At 32.6% G+C, this 19,716-nt stretch overlaps 1 protein-coding gene across 6 annotated transcripts in view; it reads left to right on the forward strand.

The window, feature by feature from the left end:
• The first annotated feature begins 6,750 nt into the window (after positions 1-6,750).
• The window catches only part of LOC129798859 (uncharacterized), a 48,540-nt gene continuing 35,574 nt past the window's right edge, over positions 6,751-19,716 (forward strand). For 3 of the 6 annotated variants that reach the window (XM_055842296.1, XM_055842297.1, XM_055842300.1), the window contains exons 1-2: positions 6,751-7,602; positions 16,806-18,674. In XM_055842296.1, the coding sequence (XP_055698271.1) occupies positions 17,611-18,674 (1,064 nt within the window). In that variant the 5' untranslated portion in view covers positions 6,751-7,602; positions 16,806-17,610. The remainder of the gene's footprint in view (positions 7,603-16,805; positions 18,675-19,716) is intronic. The other 3 variants (XM_055842295.1, XM_055842299.1, XM_055842298.1) reach the window with 2 other exon arrangements.

Here is a 19,716-nt window from a genome sequence, read left to right on the forward strand (position 1 = left end):
AACATGGTATGCTAAACATGCCGATTTGTCGATTTCTTAGCAAAATAGTTCCAATCTGTCGATTGTTACTTCCACGTCGGCACTATTTTGCCGATCGCCGCTCACGGTTCACTCTGAGAGCCATTTATTCACCCTTGAATATTGTAGCATTAATTTAGTTTCAGAATAGATTTTAATAGAATATTGTTAGAACTTACCAAGGGATAAATTATTCATATTTTATTAACAAGAGTTTCTGGTGTTTTGAGCTTCGTGGAGCAATTTTTAGATTTCGTTTTGCGAAAATTTTTAAATTTTTGCAATTCTTAGATTTTTTCTAATAATTGGCAAGGGTTTCAAGGGTTTCTTAATATGAGTCACCTCTCCCCCTTTGTATTTTAAGAATGGTTTTAGGATATTGTGGGATTGGTTTCTGATTATCGTGGGATTGATTCCAGCCGGAATAACTTCTTTACAAATATTACTAAAATCTGCATTTTTAATATTATTACAGGGAGTTCCGGCTTAAGTGAAAACGGATTGAATGAATTTAATTTAAATTGTTTATTGGGAGCTCATTTATTAAATAATTTTTGAAAGAAGCCGAAAAATTAGCTCCGGAAATATTTGCATACATCACGGCGTTTTCGTATCTTATTACAAAGATACCTCATGTGGCTGTGCAAATTTTCTGTGTCATTCTGGAGTGAATTTGCGGGCTGTTTTTCGGCCCTGAGAATTTCTTTCAAAGCGGAACTTTCTGTTATTGGCAAAAGACAACAGAAGCAAGGAAATACTCTTAAATGTAAAGTCCTGTACTTCTTCTTGGCTTGCTTTTTCTCTTTGATCATCTGAAAGTGAGATAATCTCAAAATTCCGAAATAGACATGATTCCGAATTACCCCATCTCACCCTAAAACCCTCTCGAAATCGCGAAAAGGTTGTAGCTAAAAGAATATTCTAAATAAAAATCAATAAAGAATATTAAAAAATTGTCGGGATATTTTCATTTATAAGAAAACATAACCTTAAAAATGAAAATATTGAGTTTTTTCCTTTATAGCATTTTCATTTGATTAATTTTCTGCTTTTATTCTAAAGAGTTCTGTAATTTGAGAAATATTGCTTCTACTTAGTCGTGTTAAATACGTTAAGTGTGAGAGCCTTAGTTCTTTGGTATAAGTGTCCTGGGTTCGAATTCCCATTAGGTGTTCAGTAACTTTCTGACATTAGAAATGTTGGAATTGTCTTCAGTGAACTTCAAAACAATGAATTCCACAAGGCAAGACACCGACGATCTCATTTTTATTTATTTATTTATTTTTTGTAATAAAAGAAATAATAAAGCAGTAATATTATTTTCGCATCACTACGATAATTTTTAATCTCATCGAAAGATCAAATGAAAAATTGCAAAATCCACCAACATTATTTATCTCTGATGATCTTTACTTCTCAAAACAATCACACATCTTTGGATCATCACTAAAATCCCCATTTTGATCATTTTACACTTCAGCAAGTGGTTAATTAGCTAATTTCGCCATTAGCATAATTTGTCATGGTGCTTTGGGAGTGAAAGAGAGAATTATGAAAGGTGATTTTACGATGGAGAATCGCTATGAGGATCTTTTTCAATTCAATTTTCTCATACTCATGAGTCAATGGTTAGAAAATTGCGCGCGCGATATTTTTGTACCAAAGACATGGACGCGGGTTCGTCGTTCACTCATTCAACTCTTTCGTTTTTTGCTATACAATGTTTTGCCAATTTGCACGTTACTTCGTGAATTTCATTGCAACGAATTAGTGAGCAATTGTATACTATTGCAGGAATATGGAATTTTGCTCTCTGAACCAGAAAAACAAAACACATCAATGATTAAATGTTAATTGGAAATTGATCAATTCCGCAAGTGGAGGAGTCAAATGCATACAACATAAAATGAAATTAACTCTAAACTACGTTCAATTACCATTTCTAGCGTTTAATTTTGCTTCGGGGGAGGAACATTGGACGTGCTAGAATGAGATGGATTGCATTTTAGAGAGAGAGAGGGTAATAGTAAAAAAAATCTATATACACCTTGAACTACACCTTGAGATCTCGTTTCACTTTCGCGCGCATTTGCGGACAAAAAAATCCCGCATAAGGCTTTTTTTCTTTCAAATTCTCTTTCATTTTCGTCGATTGCGATCGTACGTCTCTTATCCGCATGATCACTGAGAGGAAAATTATGCAAATTAATGATTTTTGAGTATCTTCACTTTTACCATTAGATGCCATTTAGAGATTTCATCAATTGCATAACCGAGAGGCATATCTTGTGTTTTTTTTCTGAATCGCACGATCACCGTTTGATGACTTTTTTTTTGTTGGTGCGATCTTTGCGCGCGCAATCATGGAAGAAAGTTCCTCAAACAATGCCAGAAGAAAGATATGTGTATACCCAAGAAGCCTCTATACATTTCTCGGTAGCCAATATTTGCCTGGGCATAAATAACAATGAATTAAACATGAGGCACTCTTCAAAAGATCGTCTTTTGTATTCGACTTGGATTTATTTTTTTCCACCTTTTTCTTTCAACTCTTCTCTCCCCCTATCTTTTTTTTTGCCAATTTAATAATTCGATTGTGTGCATAGAGCGTGGATTTTTCTTTCAGTTTGCGCCAAAAGTGAACTTGATACTCCTTCTCGACTTTTTTTTCTTTTCTTTTCCATCAAAAGATCAAATAGAAAAAAAAAGAAATGAGCAAGAAGAAAACCATTTCCATTTTCATCTCAACTGACACCACTACTAAAGAAAAAAAATGGATGAGCTGAAGAATAGGAGTCTTAATTATTGTTGCATGTGATGGAAGATGCAAAGAAAAGTATGATGGAGATGTTTTTTCGAGACTTATTGTGAATTAATTTACAATTGAATTGATTTTCTCGTCACACAATTTTTTTTCTCCCAATTATCTCTTTCGTTCTCTCATAACTCTCAAGACAGAGATCAATGTGGGAATTCAATGGGAAAACATTTGGCACAACATCTTCTCCAGAGAGACGATAATTGACAAGAAAATCCATCTCAAACAGCTCAATCTTCAGTATGGATATAACAAAGTATTTTAGTAATGATGAAGAAGCCATCAAAAGAATCAAAATTATTCCCTTCGATAATCAAATTAAAATGCCCATAAATAATTCTAGGAGTCATTCTCAAAAAAAGAAATAACAAATATTGCTATGAAGGAGAGATGATTGGGTTTAGATGATCATTGGATGTAATTCATATCATACTCATTTAATACAGAAATTTTTTACGATAGATAGGAGAATCAAACCCAGAAAATTTGCATCATAACTTTATCGGATTGGATTGAGATTGAATTGTCCTAAAATCGGTTACAATATCCCAAATTCTATTGTAAATAATTCTGTGTAAATCAGGCCATTTTGATCGAAGATTAAGATTAAATTGTCGCAAAGTCCGATTTTTAGGTAATTGAAAATAAATGAAAAAAAAGTTAACCCTTTAAGGACGAGAAGGTCAAAAATCGGGAGTCAGAAAAAATCACTTTTTATGACTTTTTAGAGCAAAACGCAACTATAGAAGGCTGTAGGATAAATTTCATTTGTGGGTCACCGGTGACCCAATCGTCCTTAAAGGGTTAAACTATTCTAAGTGCATTTGCTTTATATCAGCATTTGTTGTTAACGATGCATCATCACGCGTCGTTAGCTACGATTGCAAATACAAAAAAAAAATACATTTAGAACGTTTTCATTTTGAAGAGACGAAATGCCCAACGAAATTCATTGGACAAACTTATTTTGACGTTTATTCGGTCTCAAACGGTTCTTGCTCACACCTGGATTATAGAATCACAGTATCACAGACGTTTATCATTTTTTGTTGTGTGACTCCGGTCATTCGAATATTATAAGAATTTAGTTATTTTTTTTTATTTTTAACCAAGTTTAAAGCAACATTTCTACGTTTTCCTTTCTATAAATCTGTCAAAGGAACGTTAATATCCAAATTTACCCCACTTTTGATACTTATTCCAAGACATCGACAGAAATTTTTATATTAAGCAGAAACATATACCATTAAAGCTGTTATTCACGCTGACATAAATATATTAATTTTTATCAATTGTACATTTTTTCTAAATAAAAAATAAAAATTATAGCACAAAATGCATTTAAAAATTAATTAAGGTTAATTAGATAAAACTCGTACAACATACCATTTCTCCTTGTTTTTGAGAGAATTTTATATAAAAAAAACTACCATTTCGACATATTTTACAGAACATTTCGTCTTGTAAAATACGTTGTAATCAACACAAACAAAATTCCACCATTCAAGTAGGACTTTAACTCATTAACTAATACGAAATATTTATTTTTTTATGTCAGACGAATATACTCTGGTAAATCCTGTTTACCGAAAGGTAAAATTCTTATTCAAAAACCGTCTCAAAAAATCGGGTCCCAACTCAACAGTTTACTTGTTAAAATTTTGAAATGAAAATTCCAGAAAATATAATTGAAATATCGCAAGAGAGGATACTACGCTGTACTACGCCTAAGATCTAGAATTAGTGTTTTCTTATTTAGATGACAAAAAAAATAAAAAGTAAACTGTTTTTTTTTAGCTTCGTGACCCACGTAACCCCTTAAATGTGGAAAATCTTGAAATTTTGGTTCTTAACTTAGACATTTCAAATTCTATAAATGCTTCACGTTGGAATAATAAAATCTTAATCTAAGAAATATTTGACTACTTGAATTTTGATCTTGATTTTGGTCTCAGAATAGAGGCTATTCAACCCTTAATTCTGAGTTAAACAAAGGTTAAAGTTTTAGATTGTAAATTTTAATGCCAAAATGAAAGACTTTCTATTCTGAGTTGAGGAGTAATGATGTTTAATATATAACGAGATTACAGAATAGTCTTTTGCATTTAAAAGTTTAAAAGATCTTTGCGATCAGCTCAAAAATTTAGATAGTAATAATAAATATAATTTTTCTATTCCATCCTCGGTATTGTGAAGGATGATGTGTTTTACTCGATTTTAGCTTTAGTATTAAAAAAAAAAGTTGACAATTAAAAGTCAAAATTATTAATCAGAGAATACGAACTAGATTTCAAAAGCTTAATTCAAAGATTTTACGCATTTGTCGCTTTTCGTTTTAATATTTGAAATTTAAGGTTTTAAAATCTTTTATTAATATGTAAGAGTTTATCTCACAATTGAAGCACGAGTTATACTTTTATTTGAAATTTATTAAGAAACAGATATTAGTACACACAGAAAAATGGAAAATTTTTAAACAGCAACACCAAGGAATTTAATTTCAAATCCCATCCAATGAATGCCAATGCCCTAATTCTAAATCCTTGATCATTTAGTTTTAGTTACAATTTACAAATCTGTAGACATTTTTCATTTTCCAGCTAATGCAGAGCTTAAGTTCCCGATCTCTTAACTTGAAAAAGCTAGTGATTCTAGCCCATTTCTTTCGCTCAGAGCTTCTAAACTTAAACGCCTCGGGGATTCACGTCTACTTTAAGTACCTAGGATCTTATATATTCTTAAATTTAGAGTCAAAATTTCTCTGTGTGTATAAAATACTAATATGATAAATAAATAAATAATTAAATTATTTATTTGTCAAAATCCGTATTTTTTACATAAACATTGAAATTTAAAAAATTTTTTTTTTGTATAAGCTTTTCGAAAGCTTCGGGAATTGGGAATTAAATTCTTACAATTTTGTTTTTAACGTAAGTTTATTAATAAATATCGATCGCTTAGGAAAAGAAACGAATAATTCGCAGTAGCAAAATTTTAGAGGAGAGCGATTAGAAACCGAGATTTTTAAAGCAGAGTATAGAATTTTTGAGATTGAAAATTTCTATAACTTTAAAAATAATTAACTTTCAAGTATATTTTTCACAGGGAAGGTAGAGGGTATAAAGAAGTATCCAAAAAGCGAATAAAACATTTTTTGTAAAAAATAGATTTGTTCGATTTATATTCTGAGTCGTCGATATAGCCCTTTCAAGAAAGAATTATTGCTTTCAGATGACGTAATGAGCCCAAACAGAAGTAGAATTTGATTCTCCAATAGTGTCTTGGATAAAAGGTAAATGGAACTCTATTTGCACAAAAAGTCGTTGAAGTTCGAAGAATTCAAATTCAATTTCGAATTTTCATACTAAATTTTCGAACAAGGTGGGGAAAATTTATCAAATATCACGCTAGAAAGCTGGCAAAAGAGTTACTCAGTGGTTACGGAGTAATTAAATACTGGGGCGAGAACAGTAAACGTCGTTGTTCTGTTTTTTTTTTCCTCACAACAATGTGAAAACCGTCACATTTTGACACTTGAGCACTTCGAAATTCGAACTGGATGTACCTCAGCCACCTTGCGGAATTAAGAAGTAAGAAAGTCTCTTTTTTGATTCTTCAAATACTTTTTCGAATTTTTCAAGATCTACTTCTGTACGGAAAGAATAGGAATTTTGTCACTGGTACTTCCCTCTGGTAATAATAAGCATTTCGTTTCACAAATTTAAAGGAGAAAATAATCAATTAGTATCCGTTGCTTGAAAAATTCCGAACATGGTTTATGTCTTAGCTAGTATATTGCTTTGTGTCTTGGTTAAAGTAAAATTTTACCTATTATTTCAGACGTAAGAATCATATACACTGCAAGTCTTTCAAAGCTTATCACTAGTATTTTTGGATGTTTTTTCAGCCTCTCTTGAATCAAACCAAGTAAAAAAAGAGTCATTTCTTCTTACGTGTTTTGAGTATGCTTTTTTGATGTTATATTTCGTATGTTGGGAAGCAATGAATTTTACTTTTCTTTCCACGATAGCTCGTATTTTTTTTCTTCTCTGACTACAACTCTCATACACTTCTTCAAGTGTTCTCCCCACCCAAAAAAAATCCATTGGATTTTGTTGAAGTTGCAGAAGAGAGAAAGAAGTTGGGAAAAAAGCATATACACATATTCCAAGACATAAAAAATAACTCCATCGACTCTTTCGCTTTTCGCTGGCAAAAGACGAAGCGCCAGCACCAGACTTCTTTGAGCTTTTACTCAAGAAGGTCGCATCAGTGAGAGAGAGTCGTGAGTTTTCATTTAAAATTGTACAAATACCTATTTGTAAAGTTAACTATCTTTGCAAATTTCTTTTTTTTTATGTTGTTTTTATTGTTAATTTCAAAGTCTCCTCGCTTTTTTGGGGTGGTGTTTTAATCCTAATTCTATTTTTTTTCTTTTTTTTTGTATAGTTCTCGTTAGAAAGAAAAACTGTGAAACTCTCTCGGTTCAGTGAGAAGAATTATTCCTCTGTCGTTATTTTTCTGTTCATTTTTGGAAGAAAAAGAAAATTCCCCTGGAAAAGTGAGGTGATTGTGAAGATAAGTGAAAAAGAAGAAAATTGTGATAAGTTTGTTAGAAAAGCAAATAATTGTGATTAAAAAGTATTTGAAAGAAAAAGGCAGCACAGAGTAAATTCGACCAAAAGGACAATATCTCTGATCTAGATTTGGTTTTAATTCATCTGGATTCCTCTCATTACCAATTTATGGATTTAAATGGTCTTGAGGTAAAGTGAAATTGTTTGTGTTAAATTTTTTTCTTACGATTTTATTTTCTCGAAAAAACCAAAAAAAAAAAAGAGAAAAAGACAAATATTTCTCAATGTGATGGATAAATTCTCTTATTTGCCATTAAACCGGATTCTGAAGTGTTGTAAATCTCATTAACTTCATCTCTTATTTTTATTTTATCTTATTTTTCTTTTAATTTAATTTTCTCATGTCGTTTCTCTCTCTTTCACTCGTACTCTTGCTTATCTGGTCTGACTCACTCCAATTTACAAAGGAAAATTTCTCTGAAGAATCTCCACTTCATTGGAGCCCAACAGACAATTTTTTCACCTTCATCTGGTTTTAATTTGAGCTCTTGTTGCGTCGATTTTTTTTTATTTATGTTCTCTTGCGCTGGTTCGACTTTGGCTTAAACGACCTTGCAGAAAGTCATCCAGTGAAAGAGAAAGACAATCTTCAATCACTTAAATAAAATTTCATCAACAAGAGACTTCCATAACATTAAGAAAAACATGAACACTGTGAGCGAGGAAGGAAAAAGAAGCAAAGTAAAAGAAACAAAAAAAAACGAAGGGAAAAAATTGTCTGTTAAATCTGGTAACTTACAAGTAACATTCGCAATGAAATTGTCTGTTGGTAGAAAGTGTGTCGCTCCGTTTTAAAATGATCATTATTATTGTGTCTTTTGCACCACACTGAAAGTCTCTTTGCTTTTCAACAACAACAACAACAACAAAAAAAAGAACAGCGACACTCCATGCAAAAAATCAACCACAACAAGAAAAATTACACCTTCATCTTAACCCTTTAAGAAAGACAAGGAATCTAGCGAGCCGATTACTGAAAAGAACTCTTTTTTTTCTAATTTGTGCTAAATTGTCATGAATTCCAAGACCTTTTATTAGAATGCATATTTATCTAGATCGGTTCATAGATACCACCTTTAGAGAGTTTTTAACGTTTGACCTTGAAAATCCCGTAAGACGAAATTACCCAAGGTCATTATCGTTGGAAGGTGATCAACTTTTGAACACTCCTTCTCTGATATTGGATTTTTCGCTTTTTTTCTCAATAATTCCAGTCTATTAAATTTAAGGGTGGTTGATCTACTTTCGAACAAGAAGTTAGTATTTGGAACCCTTTTTTGAGGATTCTGAAAATATTGTGATATTTGAAGACTTGTGTAATCGGAAGCTGAACACTTTTCCTTATAGACGAAACTCTTCCTAGACAACTTCCAAAAGACATCCAAAAGCAAAAAAAGATCATTAGTCTTTGAAAATAGACAGATATGTCAGAAAACTTCAGGAAGAATCTAATTTTGATGCACATTTTTCAAGAAATGTAATTTTGAGTTTTAGCAGAAATTTTTTAAGACTAAAAAATCTATAGAGATTTCGAAATTGATTTAAATGAAAAATACATGTGCAAGAGCCTATTACTGTGTATGATCCGGTGCTCTACAAAGAATTTTCATAATTTGCATTTATTTTCAATTTGAAAAATTCTTAAAATCCTACCCGATCGACCAATTAGTAGGGGAAGTCTTTTAGGTTTCGCACATACTCTGGCTTCAAATATCCGATATTTTTCCTATATTCCATTAATGAATTGGATATAGCAGTTATAACTAGTCTAAAGTAATACATTTCCTGAAATAAAAATAGGTCAGGTTCGGCAAAGGAATATGGGAAAAATATAAAGTGTTTGAAACCAGAGTCTGTGCGAAGTCTATAAGACCTCTCCTACTCTAAATACGTTTTTAGATAAAATTAGTTAAAGTGGATATAATAGTTAGATAAAAGTAGAAATATACAATTCAAAAAATATAAATAAATTATTTCATTAAAATTTTGAGTTTATAAAAATAACAATGATTTATTCAAACTACTTTATATTAGGTGAGTTTTCACTCCATACAATTCGTCCCCCGCCAACTTGGCATTGATGACAAGTCTTCACGGCAAAATGACAGATTTTCTTTCATATGTCAGCGTACCAAGACATGCGTAAAGCCATGGGGATGTAGAGTAATGTTCTTGAAAAGGAAATGCTTATAGCCATATAGCTCTCAGCGACTTTTACGATCTGTTGATCATACGAATTGTTTCTGGCAAGTTGGCCTTTTTATATGGAGCTATTTGAAGCCAATTCCTAAATTGATCTCGGACTCAGCTCACAGTGCTCCAAGGAAAAAATTTATTTAAACAAAAATTTAGTATAGTTATCCCTCCATACGAAAAGGTATCTTATAATACGGAAAAACTTCTCACTTTTTAAATATTTAGCATAACGATCACGAGTGCAGAAAAATTCCCATACTCATTTGTATGTGAAAGTAAGAAATTGGCTTCGACTTTGAAGGCCACTCGCCGGGGACTAGTTTCTATACTAAAATTTAGACACCAAGAAGAATTTCTATAAATAGTAAAAACTATAAAAAAATACTGTTTTTGAGACAAATTAAGGTATATTAGTCCAATAGAGAGACATAATTTCTAAGATCTCTAAAATCGATCAATGATTTTATAGAACTTCAAAATCTACCTTCGGGATTCCAAGAATTTTAACATTTTAAAATAGTTATAAAAAATACCACAAGATTTTTTTTTTTCAAGAAAAAAGATATGGGGTTGTTACTGATGGATCGTATTATCCGATTTAACAAGAATTTTAATGAATCCAGGCCTGATTTACATCCTTTTCTTATCAATTTTATTTAGTAGATATAATTTTACTATTTTAATTCCAAGAAACAAGAATGGAAAAGTAATCTTCGTTATTTATAAAAACAAAGGAATTTTCTATCAATATTTTTCATAATTAGGGTAAGACGGGGTAATTCGGGGAATTATGAATCATGTCTATTTTAGAATTTTGAGATTTTCTCACTGTATCAGATGGCCAAAGAGGGACAACAAAAAAGTACGAGACTTTACATTCGAGAATACTTCTTCCTTGTTTTTTTTTCTAATTAGACATGATTCCAAATTATCCCATCTTACCTTGCCTCATCGTAATTTTTCTCAAAATTAATGCAGTTATAGTAATTATATAAACTGGATTAATACTTTCTTTTAAATTTTAATGTTTAAATTGAATATTCGTACAGAAACACATAATTTGATTAGTAGTATAAAAGAATAATTTTTTATGCCTCATATTCAATTCATTCATCCTTAAATAATCCCAGTATTTCAGAAAATAGGAATATTTACAATCGGAAATTTAGAATACATTTAATTTCAATTACTTTAACTTTGCAGCAATTATTAGGGAATTAAGTAAATGATTTTTGTCATTTGTCAAAATAGTTCGCGCTAAAATTTTTTAGATTTTTAGTCAAAATTTCTCAATCGTTATATACTCGTACTTAGAATTTCTGAAGGAAAATTATGCACTATTATTCATTCCTTCTTAAGGGGTTACCCACCCTAATAGCGCCAGTCGATATACAAACATCCGGAAATTTTAATGATTTTCCTCAAAATAAAAAAAAAAAACGGAAAAGCCTTCCTCATCATCTCTTTTCAACCAATATATTTTATACTTTTTCTCGCGCATTCATTGTTCTCTCCCATAATCTTCAATTGCGGTTGTCTATTGTGAAAAATTGCCCGAGAAAGAATTTCACTATTTCCACGGAACAAACACTCAAGCCCCCCAAGTTTTCGAAATGAAATATATCAAAGAAAAAAAATCACTAACTCTCAATGAAAAATATAAAAGAAAAAGAAATTAGAATAGGAGGTGGTGTGAATTGAATCTCACCTTTTCTTGCATATAACTTCTTCTTCAACTTTGCCTGAAAAAGCATCTTTCTCCTTGTTCATCTCACCTGGGGCACCTTCTTTCTTCAGGCGCAATTGTTTGTTAAAAAAAAATATATATATGTAAAATAAAAAGTGAACGAGCGAGAGAGAAAGAAGGAAAACAAGATATTGTTATTTTTGCCATCCATGGTGAAATGGTGAGTGTGATGTTCATTGTTTGATCTTAGCCCAAAGCATTGATGAAAAAATAAATAATAATGCCAAAGATGAGGCATATATTGACTGATCTCAGCAGAGATTTATCTCCGCGTCATATACTGAAAGAATTAATCAGTGAGACACGAAAGAGGCTCAATTTCCGCGTTTCCGGATGACTCAAACTTCCGTATTGAGCTTCTAGGAAACCCCTCAACTTATGGAAGCTTGTTTTGAAAGTTGTGAGGATATACCGGATATTTACTACCTATAGAGATATGTGGTGCAGTTTTAGTATTAAAAAGGGGTTATTCATCTTATGAAGAGAAATGCAACATGCAGTATTCAATTCACAACTTTTGTAAACATTCTTAATTTATTATATAAATTATTTAATTGAAATTTTTAATAAAAGAATACTACAATAAAAATTGAGAGACTTTTCGATTTGTAAAATGAGATATACTCCAAGTTTATACTTTTATTTTTCTATTTTACTTAAATCATGTTGTAGATAACAATCAAAACCAGAAGCCTGCTTCAGAATTTAACCTCACCAATTAACCTTCCTAATGATTTTCTCCATTTCTCTTTTCTCAAAAAAGTAAATAAAAAGTTATAAGATTACCACAATAATCAAAGAATTAATGCATTTAAACTATTTTCAGTTATTTAAGACATATTTCAAGAGTTGCGATATTCTTCTGGCAAGTATTAGTTTTAACTTAAACAATACGAAAAGAAATATAAAAAAAAGTAATAGCAAAATGAGGTAAAAAAGTTATTATCAAGTTTAAGCTATATAAATTAATCTCGGCGTTATCACACTTGCACATTAAAATTTTAATGTGATTCACATTAATTGTCGCTTGTGAGCGTCCAAATATGTTATTTGTGTCTTTGAGTCACTTAATATTTGGGGGTTTTTCTATTTATTGATAAAGAAGTGGACTTGGCCTGCAAAAATAAGTTTAAATTTATCTAAAGCATAAATATTTTTCACATTAAAAAATTAAAGAGAAAATCGCATTAATTTTTCGCATTAATGCTATAAATCAATTTATATCAAATTTTGCGGGCCAAGTCTAGCTTTTTATCAACAAATAGATCAAATTTTGAATATAAAATGATTCAAACACACAAATTACACATTTGGACCTTCACCAGCGACAATTAATGTGAATCATATTAAATTTTAATGTGCAAGTGTGATAACACAGTAAGAGAATTAAATAATTGAAAAATTCAATGATCATTAGATGAAGTAATACAAGTTGATCCAATTGATCTATAACCAAATTCAGCTCGTTATACATGTAATACTAATACTACTGCAACAACTCCAAACTTTGCATAATGATAATTCATTTTACTGTTTATAAGGCCTTTTATCAGTTATGAAACTCAGACGTGGTACCGTGATAGCTTTATATTTTGCCGGAAAGACGCAAGCGGCTATCGTTACAGCCGTCACAGCCCTTTAACCCTTTAAGAACGATTGGAACACCGGTATCCCATAAAGAAAATAATTTTTCCTGACTACCTAAAGTTATTTTTTTCTTATGTCTGTACATAATTGTAAAGTAGAAGGTTGAAGGAATCTAGAATATTTTTTGCAAGTCTCTAGCTATTTGCTATGTAGTAAATATTTAAGCTAGATAGATAGATAAATAGAATTCATAATTGATTTTATTTATTTTTTATACTTACAATTTTTTTTAAGCAAAACCCTTTTGGCAATATAAACTACAATACTCATACGTAATATTTTTCATTAAAGCGAAAAATATTATTCATTGGTATTGTCAAAAAAATTATTTAAATTTTTGGGCTATTTTTGTCCCTATCGTTCATAGAAGCACAAAATATACCGAATCAGACTCTGTTGGACTTTCCAAGGTTAGATGTAAAACTTATCATTGATTATGTTTCTCAGTTTAATTCTTATTGTTGATTTTCATTCCGTAAAAACTGTCTCGTCGTTAAAGAGTTAACACCTTAATATGATTAATTTTTTATGTTTCAAAACATAACTCGATACATAGATACTACACTGAGGGAAATCCGAAAAAGTCAAAATAACATTTCGGAAATGTTAATTATACCCTGCAGTATTGATCCGATAACAGTGTAAATATTATGCTTTGTAGGTGTATTATGGGTTAAAGTTACCATTCTTTCATGTTAATTTTACCCTTAATAAGGTGTAAAATTAACATTAAAAAATGTTGATATATTTTTACACCTGAAAAGTGTAAGTTATGACGAAAAAAAAGTTAATCGTAGCCTCTTTTTTTCTCAGTGTAGTAACACTGCGAAAAGCCATGGTGGAAATAAAAAACTTGCATCATCGCCAACCATCCTCCTTAAAGTTAAGAAGCTAGTTAAAAGAAATTCGCGTCTTAGCTGATGGATCCCACAGACCATTTGTCTGTGGGATCCACATATTGCGAACAACCCTAAGACGAATATTTGAAAAGAATCTCTATAAGAGAGCTTAAAAATACCAAAAAAGGGATGATCCTACTTATCGATGTTCAAAAAAAGTTAAGCTCGTCAGAATGAAGGAGTATTTTTGCTTGTCCGTTAGAGGCTAATTGCCAACATCGTTTTCTTAGATAAGAAAATTCTTAAAATTTAGCAAACCGTCAAAAAACAAAACAATCATGTCTACTTGAGGGGGAAAGGTCATACGATAAATTGAATATTGGGATGATCACTGGAAGTCACACTGAGAGAAACCCGAAAAAGTTAAAATAACGTTCCGGAAATGTTTATTTTACCCTGCAGTATTGATACGAAATCGGTGTAAATATTATGATTTTTAGGCATATTAGGGGTTAAAGTTACCCTTTTTCGTGTTATTTTACCCTCAAAAAGGTGTAAAATTAACATTAAATAATGTTGATATATTTTTACACCTAAAAGTGTTAAAGTTATGAGGAAAAAAAGTTAATCGCACCCTCTTTTTTTCTCAGTGATATAATATACCAATTAAATTCAGGTTGATCCTCGAGAATATTTGGCCTGTAGAATTTAATTTATCAAATATTAGAAGATTTCTGAGACCTTTTTACGTCAATAAAATAATTTTAAATTTAAAAAAGCAGTGATTTATAAAGGTTATAGTTCAATTGGGCCATCTTGTTATATAAAACTATTCTTCTCAACGAAAATGAGTATCTATAAAAAACTGACGCAAATTTACCATTTTTTTTTTCATAAGAGTGGTAAGACGATGGTAGGCGTACAATGGTAATAAGTTTAAAATGATTGAAATTAAACGATAGCTCACTAAATAGTGATAACTTTGTTGTTCAACGAAAATGTTTATGCCAGAAAAACAAATGAGCAATAAAATGTTAAAATTGGTCAGCAAAATATTAAAATTTGGTTAGTAAAAAATAAATTTTGTTCAATTATTGCTCCGGCAGACCTTTTAAATCAGGAAAATTTCATGAAGTCGAAATTCAAATATCTGTCTTTCTCACACGTTCTGCATATGATTATCTCATTCTTTCGCATAGCAAATTCGATTGAGCTAAATTGAATTTGGAGTGATGTTTAAAAGAAGAAGAAGAATGCGAAAAAATCAGATAGTCACTTGCAAAACGTGTGAATAGGAAGAAGATTCGAATTTTGACTTTATGGTATTTTCCTGATCTAAAAGGTGTGCCGGAGCCATGAGAAACCTAAATCGTTATGGCTTTAGTACACTCTTTAGATCAAGAAAATTTTATGAAATCAAAATTCATATCATTTCTTCTTAAAACGTTTTTTTTTATATTCCTTTCAGTTTTCTTGCTCTTCTTCTTATTCTTCTTTCGAACATCACAACAAATTCAATTTAGTTCATTCCAATTTAAAGTGTCAAAGAGTGGGATAGACTATAAATCTTTTGAGGAAAAAGGATGTAAATTTTTATTGTATGAAACTGCCCTAATTTGAAAGGTATGTCGTAAGAAATGAAACGAATGTAAACATGAAAGAGTTAAAATTGGTCACTGAAGCCTTTGGCACAACTTTTAGATCAGGAAAATTGTATGAAATCGAAATGCACATGCTTTTCCTTCTCAAATGTTTTACATAAGTCTATCTCATTCTTTCGCGCTCTTCTTCTTCTTCTCTTGAATATCACACCAAATTTGATTGAGTTCAATCTAATTTTGAGTGGGAAGGAATGGGATGGACGATGCAAAAAGTTTGAGAGAGAAGACGTTGTGAATTTTAATTTCACGAACTTTTCCTGATCAGCTGTGCCAATGCCATAAAAAATCAAAATAGTAAATAATATATTTCAATATTAGTTAGAAAAAAAAATTCCAAACTGCACAGAAATCACTTTAAACCGTTTTAAAATAGTTAAGATGATTCATAACTCCTTAATTTCTTTTTTAAAAGAATATGTCACTATTTTTGAGCATTGATAATTGGTTATTTTATTACCTTTTAATTAAATTTTTACTGGTGATAAATTTGTCATATTTCTTCCCCATTTTAGAACACAATTTACAATGTACACTAGAGCCTGTATTAATTGATTCAAAATGAATACCCTTTTAGTGACATTCTCTCGTAAAATTCACCCACTCGATAATTCAAAAGTGCGACAGAAAGTGAAAGAAAAAACACACCCATTTCTACCTCAAATACCATCTTCATCATCTCCCAGAGATTATCTGTTCATCTCTGCCCTGGCTGAGTCTTATTTCCCAAGAGAGAGACAGAGATGATCTCTTGCGTGTTTAGAGTTTCAATAAGCAAAAATTATAATTCTTCCCAAAAATCTCTTCTTTCTTCACAAGAATTCTCCTCATATTTTCTTTTTTATATAATGCCTACACGCGATGGTAAAGAAAAATTAATTTTCTTAGAAGAGATTCGACGGACTGTGAATAAGAATGGAAAAAAGTTCCAATGTTTTGAATTTTTCTTACATTTAAAGCAACTTCTCCCACCAACCATGGATCAATTTCTCATTCACTGTCGAGATCAACAATCTCGTCGATCACCTCGATAGGTTGATCTTCCAGAGCAAGTCTCTCTCTTCATTGAATGACTAATTGGCCCGAGTGTCGAGTGTTGGGTTAATACATATATGTATCCATTAAAATCTTAAAGGTGCATGATAGAAGCAGACCAAGAAGCTGGTGCACAGAGTTTTTTGCTTTCTCCCCATCGATTTTTCCATCGGACACTCTGTAATTTTCCTTCTCTCTTTTTCCCAACAGCTATAAATCTAAAATCACCCAGCCAATTGACTTTGGAACGTCTCTCGTGAGAGGAACCTGAAAGTGCTTGGGCGCACAACTGTCGAAGCACCTAGCAAAATACCCCAAGAGATTGTCAGCGAAAGTGAGAAGACCTAGTTCATCTTCGACAGACGTTGATCTATCAATTGTTACGAAATCTTGTGGAAATCGCACCTCCCGCCCAAAAAAAAACAGCACAGCGGTCCACGTGAGTTCAGTGTTCAAATGCTCCGGGAATTTCCAAATCATCACGAGATCGCTGGTTAAAAGTGAAATTGTTCGCGGTGCTCAAAAAAAAAAAGAAAAAAAAAAACGAGCTTCAGAGCCCCTCACCTGAGGGAAATACATACATATAATACAAGACATAGCTCAACAGTTGAGCACCAGCAGCCAACAAATTGGATTATTAATAGTGTAAACAGCCAAGAAAAAAAGTGAAATTCTCTCCATCTGATTTCGAATGCAAATGCCGAAAGATTAAAAGTGAAATTCATGTGTTATTATTCCCAACGCGGAGTATACAGCACATCGACCATTTTGGCGCGTTGTGTAGAATTTAGCAAGTGTACTCCCCATCGTGACACGTTAACCAGTGGAGCTTCCGTTTGAAAATCATTGCGACACCTGCGCAGGGAATTATGTCCAAATTGAGGTGACTTGGCTGTAGTGTCTTAACCCCTTTTTTTTTACTTTTGGAACGCGATTCCCTCCATCAACACAAAAGACCTCAACGCTAAGTGACGAACCCGCGCGGGCCCATCAAAAACCATCTGTGAGAAGCGCAATGTTCGGACCCAATAAATGGCGCCTCCTCACAATTGTGGCGGGAATTCTACTAGCCCATGCCATTGATTCACCAGCACGACCCGCCCGGACAGAATCTCACGTGGGACTCACCCTCCATCGTGCTCAGGGCAAAAATCCCCAACTAGTTCACAATCTCCTCGCACCACAGCAAATCTTCTCCAATGTGGACAACATACGCTTCATGGAGGTACTACAGGGAGCTGTGGGTACCCCACAGGGTTCCTTTGGTTCCTTTCGCTTCCCCCCAACTGCCACACCCCAACGCCAGGATAACGAAACCCCCGCAAATACCACAGTTGCCACCTCCAGTGAAATCCTCCAATTGGAATATCATCATTCAAAGCCCCGTGTCGATAAATTCGACGAGGGCAATGAAGATGAACCTGAAGAGGAAACAACCACAGAATCCTCCGCCAGACGCAGCGGAATGCCAACTTACACTTCCGCTGGCCAACATTACGAAAATTTCTTCATACCCCAGGGCTACAGGGAAGATCATTTGAGCTTTGCCGAAAGTATTGGTGTCTACCAACGTCCCTTTAGTGAAGATCACCTCTCACATGACACCAGGTACACTCGTGGACTCGCATTTCCCGAAGATTTCCCCCAAACCTCTTCACCAGCCCCACAAACCTTCACCCACGAAGAAGTCACGAGATTCGGTGACGCCACAGGTGGACCCATCACGGGCCTCCTCCAGCCATCTCAACCGATGCCACACATCGTCCAACCACCCCAACGACCCTACGGGGACTTTGGGGGCGTTGATAAGCTCGGCATTAGGGCATTTGATGCCTCAACCTCAGCTGCCGTTAGCTACGACAACTATCGCCATCCTCCTAGGCAGTTTTTCCCACCAAAAACTTACGTGGAATACAGTGACTACCCAGGACCACCAAAACCCAAACATTTAGCCCAACCACCACAGTTTTGGCGCAGTCGAACGCCAAGAGTCGTCTTTCCACAAAGTGACGGAATCACTTTCCCTTCGGGCGGCGCCTCATCGACATCAAATTACGCAAATGATAACATTGTCTTCCGGTGAGTACCTATCTCTTCATCTTTGCAATTAGAAATTATTTTTTCTAAGGGAAGTACTGAATTGGAATAATCGACACTGAAGATCAGATCGTTACTTAGAAATAAAAATAAGTTTTTTCCGTTTTTTTCTTAATTATGCAAAGCTCTTTAACAGTTGGCTTATTCAAAATAAATTTCATTAAACTATTCGAACATATTAAGGTAAAGTACCCTCACTCGACCGGGTTCCTCGACTCGATCGGTGGGTCATTTTTTGAATGTTTGATGGTCAATTTCGTTAATTTCTATGAATTTGTCACTGGTTCGTATTATCCATGGAATGATTGACCTATTAATGTTAGATCATACGCAAAATATTCTAGTAAATATATATAAATTGAATAAATAAATCTTCCGGTCGAGCGAGGATACTTTACCTTACGCACTATTTTTTTTGGTAAAAGCACTTAATAATTTTCAAAAGAAAAATCATTTTAGGGTTAAATTAAGCTAATTCAAAACCTGCTCCAAATGTAAATTTTTCGCTACTCCAAATGGAAACGTCATTGTTTTCATGATAAATACAGTACAAAATTATTATATTTATATTTTCTATACCACAGTTTCATTATTTAGTTAATTTTGCTCGAAATAAAGCGAAAATCCGTTCATATTCACAAATTTTAATTTGTTATTTCTCAGAAAAAATAAAAATGTACCTTTTCACCATCGAATTTTTCATCGATCGAACATGTTTTTCAATGAAAAAGACAACGAGGTGACTGTTACTTATTCGTTTTGTTTAACATTTATGTCATACTTCTAGCTAATTTTAGTTAAATTAAGTGATAATCTTTATTGTTAACGGTACGTGAAGTTTTCAAATGAAGTAATTACATATTTCTTGGACAAAAAGGGTTTTTCTGAAGTGTCTGCAAATGCTTTAATAGGAAACCTCGGAAATATGATTTTTTGGAGAGATTTTCTTATTGTTTCAGATGGGAAAGGAGAAAAGACCAGGAATAAGAACAAATCCTGCATTCAGAAGCAACTCAACAAGGTT

The sequence above is a fragment of the Phlebotomus papatasi genome, chromosome 1 (genome assembly GCF_024763615.1).
Source record: "Phlebotomus papatasi isolate M1 chromosome 1, Ppap_2.1, whole genome shotgun sequence".
Classification (NCBI taxonomy): Eukaryota; Metazoa; Arthropoda; class Insecta; order Diptera; family Psychodidae; genus Phlebotomus; species Phlebotomus papatasi.